The 4,593-nt window shown below is 43.3% G+C and overlaps 1 protein-coding gene across 1 annotated transcript; it reads left to right on the top strand.

Annotated features, from left to right (window-relative positions):
• Positions 1-287: 287 nt before the first annotated feature.
• RFPL4B (ret finger protein like 4B) lies at positions 288-1,100 on the top strand (the record flags this gene model as incomplete). Its single annotated transcript, XM_082729847.1, has 1 exon — positions 288-1,100. One exon carries the CDS (start codon positions 288-290, stop codon positions 1,098-1,100), a length of 813 nt encoding a protein of 270 aa, XP_082585973.1.
• Positions 1,101-4,593: the final 3,493 nt, after the last annotated feature.

Raw genomic sequence — 4,593 nt, 5'->3', positions numbered from 1 at the left:
AGACAATGTCCACTGTCCTGTTTCTCTCATTTGTGATCACCTAGATTTTGTATAGTTTTTGACGATTTTTCTCACAGATAGTGCTTTTACTATGATTCTCTGGTGACTTTGTGCTACTTTGCTGTATAAACTACAGAAAGATTTATATGATTTAATTTTTGTATTGGATTTAGGTATATCCTGATTATTGAACAGATTGTGTACAGAAGGTTCCTGATCACTTTCAGAAGCTTATAAAGGGCTGCTTCAGCTCAGTTCACTGTCAAGGAGTGACCTTCACCGGGACCATGGCCCAAAGTCTGCAAGAGGAGGTGACCTGTCCAGTTTGTCTGGAGATTTTCTTCTGTCCCATTTTACTCTCCTGCGATCATGTGTTCTGCTTTCATTGCATGCAGAGATGGATGCTAGAACACATGGATCTGAAATTGACCTGCCCCATGTGTCGAGGGGTAACTGAGAGCCCCCCTTTGGAGGAATGGCAAATCAGAGCACTGTCCCTTCTGATCAGACAGCACAGTGGCCTACTGATGAAAAGTCTGCACGTGAGCCAAGAGTTGCTGAGATTCCGGGAGGATATGACTCTGGATAGAAGCACTGCCAACCCCTTCCTTGTCCTCTCTGATGACCTAAGGAATGTTTGGTGTGGGAAGATCTGCCACAACGCAGTGGAAGATCCCCAGAGATTCACCTACCTGACCTGTGTCCTGGGCACACCATACTTCTCCTCTGGCTGCCATTACTGGGAGGTCGAGGTGGGAGACGGGAAGCAGTGGACTCTGGGGATCTGTAAGGAATCCGTCGACAGAAAGAGGAAGGGCAGTTTCTCTGTCGAGCACGGCTTCTGGTTGATCAGCCTGAAGGCAGGAACAATCTGTACCAGCTCCAACCCAGAAATCAGAATTCCTGCAAGCCCCAAACTTAGCCACGTAGGGATTTTTTTAGATGTTGAATTGGAAGAACTCAAATTTTTTGATACTAGAGAAAATGCCCTCATCTATACATATAGTTGTCTCTCATGTTTGGAGCCTTTGCGTCCATTCTTCTGTCCTGAGTTGCCTAGAGAAGGCGACAGGGGTGCCTCCCTGAAAATCTGTTCATGAGAAACTCAGCACTTCTAGCAGCTTTCTCGGAGGTGAATGAAGGAGACCTTTAACCTGAGAAATGTCAGAATGACCCAGGGAGAGAAAACGTACTATAGTAGAAAGATTTGTAAGAAGAGATTTTGTAGACATGGCAACTAACCAATTTTTAGGCTACATTTTATAGACTTTGTAGCTAAAGAACTACGGGATTTTAGGGGATGTTATTAAGTGCTCCAAGCCTCAGTTTTCCTAGTCTTCAAGTGGGGCCAAATTTCTCAGCCAAACAGTTGTGACGATTAGACAGAGCTGTGCATTTATTTTGTACTAAATACAATGGGAAATTTTAAATTGTAAGTTAAATAAAATATTTTGTGAGTAGAAACAATGTTTTTTTCATTATTTCATGCCTTTTCTATGATGAAATTCCTAATAATGACAGCTATCTAAGGGGAAAAGAATGAAACAATCAGTGTAAAATATTTTGACATGAAGTTTCAGTGAGAGACCAAAGTTCTAGGAAAGAATGATGTTTCTCATTTTTATTTTCTCCCAAACACAGCGGAAAGACAGGACTTAGAGATCGCTAGAGTTGATGGTGATTCATGTTTGTTCTAATGGGAATTTTCCTTTGCCCATTTCCGTCCTTGGCCTTTTGTGGAGCTGTCAAAGGAGTGTGTTGTGTATAGCAGGCAGGAAGGTGCCAAAAGGCTCAGAGAATGTCAAGCTGCTAAGATTCCAAACCTTCTGGAATCAGTTATGTAATGAGGGAAATGACTGTTGAGAAGACCGGACCCCCGCCCTTCCACCTACCAGGTGCTGCTGTGCATGCAAAACCCGCCTTCTGGCAGGAAAGAACATCTTCCAGTCTCAGGCCACTGAAGCTGAATTTTGTAGGAATTCTTATCAACGGCATCAACTCGTAAATAGATACTCACCAAAAAATGTTCTCCAGGTTCCTTTTGAATTTATTTTTTAGTGTTAGAATTTTAGGTTTTTTTTTTTTTTTTTTTTTTTTTGCCATTATATCTCTGAAATGTTTGATGTTTTCGTGTTTAGTTCTGTTTGGTCCACCTTTCACGTTCCAGCGGAAGCTTGCGCGCCTCCCCCCAACCACATGCACATAGTCTCAGACTGCAGTTTCCATATCCGAGTCTCATATGCTCATCATAGCTCTTTTTCAAACTATTCAGGTCCTTTAGGATTGTGGGTTGTTTTTTTTTTTTTTTTTTTTCTAATTTACTGAGTCAGCCAGTTCTGAGGTGACATCTGCTCTGGAAGGGTTGGGTTGGGACATGTTCAGGAATCTGCTTTGCACTTCAGTTCCAAAGAAACACAGAATTGCCATCTCTTGTTTCTTTCCAGCTCTCACCGGTGTGGGGGAACAATCTGATTTTTGGTACCCCCCCCCCCATATTTTCTTTTGATCCCTATGATTTTATTTCAGAGGCCTCCTCCTTCTGCTCTAACTTGGGGCCTGCATCTCCCCAACCCCCCTTAACAGGTTCTAATAATGTGGAAACAAAAGTTTCCCGAAATATCACTTAGGATGAGCAATATACAATAATTTTTGCTTTTATTATATTTTATTTGGAAAAAAATGCTGGGCTCACACACATTTGATATACATCTCTCCGACAGGTTAAGAACAGCAGTTTGAACATGTGGGGTAGGCGCTAGGTTTCCAGACCCCTTCTTGTGTTTCAGAATGCCAAAGAAAAGGCAGCCCCACTTTCCCTAGGACTGGAGGTGACAGCTTCTGTTATATTTGTATATTTCAGGTTCTCTCAAGGGCTGTTTGCTTCGAGGGACTTTCTGTCTCTTCCTCATGGAGATTTAAGTTCCAAGCTTCCCTTCATCCCAGCTGAAGGACCCAAATGATTTTTTTAGTTCATCAATCATTAGGGGAAAATGCCAGTGGCCGATGATTGACCTGGTTCCGTTCTCCTGTCTGATTGAATATTGTGGCCCCAGGGGGAAATCTTGATGGGGACTGGGTACGCAAGTTCATTCTGTTGTCAATTGGTATTTACCTTTTGCAAAATATTTCACACTTCCGACTTCTAGCATTTCTGCTGCTACAGACCTAACACAAGTCTCTCACACATTCCATTCCGGCCAGTGTGACAGCTTCCTCACTTCCTCGCTCCCCGTTGCCTTCCCAGAGTACACTTTCCGCACAGGCACCGGGATGGTTCTCTTAAACCGTAGTGAGATCATTCTGGTCATAAATCCTGCAGAGGCTAAATGGGTCAATTAGAATAATTTCTCTGAGCCACCTTCCCACTTCCCTCCTCTCCCGGCTCACTGGCTTGCCTTCTGTCAGAGACATCACTCAGAGCCAGCTTCCCGGGCTTCACATCTGACTCCTGCCTCTTTCAGTTATGTGATCTTGGACAAGTTCTCTAACTTCTCTGTGCCTCAGTTTCTTACTCAGTAGAGACAGATTAATAAGAAGTCCGACCTTACGGTAACTACACTTACGTGGGTGAGCATGGTGCAATGTACAGAATTGTCGAATCATCCATGTTGCACACCTGAAACGAATCTAACGTCGTTTGCCAACCACAATGAAAAAATAAGTTAAAAACACGGAAGCCCCAACTTTTAGGATTGTTGTGAGGATTAAAGGTGATCATTCACACTGACTATTTAGCTCTGGGCGTTGCTTATAGAATGTGTTATTATTATTATTTTTTAAAGATTTTATTTATTTCAGAGAGAGAGAGAAAGAACTCAAGCATGAGCGGGGGTGGGAGAAGGGGCAGAGGGAGAGGGAAAAGCAGGCTCCCCACTGAGCAGAGAGCCCGATGTGGGACTTGATTCTAGGACCCTGAGATCGTGACCTGAGCTGAAGGCAGACACTTAACCAACTGAGCTACCCGTGCGCCCTAGAATGTGCTATTTATTGGCAGTTTGTGGCATCATCTATTATTGTTGGTTACGTGTATGATTGGCTATTCATTTAATATACTCCTTAACATGTCTGAAACATCTTTATAATCCTTGATTTTTAAATTTTTAAAAAAAAATTTTACTTATTTATTTGACAGAGATCACAAGTAGACAGAGAGGCAGGCAGAGAGAGAGAGAGAGATCACAAGAAGGCAGGCAGAAAGAGGGGGAAGCAGGCTCCCTGCTGAGCAAAGAACCCGATACGGGGCTCCATCCCAGGACCCTGAGATCATGACCTGAGCTGAAGGCAGAGGCTTAACCCACTAAGCCACCCAGGCACCCCTGTAATCCTTGTTTTTAATGACAGAGGCACCTGAGTGGCTCAGTTGGTTAAGCAGCCAACTCTCGCTTTCAGCTCAGGTCATGATCTCAGCATCCGGAAATCCAGCCTTGTGTTGGGCTTCCCACTCAGCGGGCGTCTGCTTCTCTCCTCTCTCTGCCCCTCCTGTGGACTCTCTCCCTCTCTCAAACAAATGAATCAATAAATCTTTAAAATAAAATAAAATAGCTAATGAATAGGTATAGACATATTTAGGAAGAGGTACTACATTTTAACTAG

This window comes from Mustela nivalis (assembly GCF_964662115.1).
Source record: "Mustela nivalis genome assembly, chromosome: 5".
Lineage (NCBI taxonomy): Eukaryota > Metazoa > Chordata > Mammalia > Carnivora > Mustelidae > Mustela > Mustela nivalis.
The sequence above is the reverse complement of the archived record's forward strand: the minus strand, read 5'-3'. Positions and strand labels throughout refer to the sequence as shown.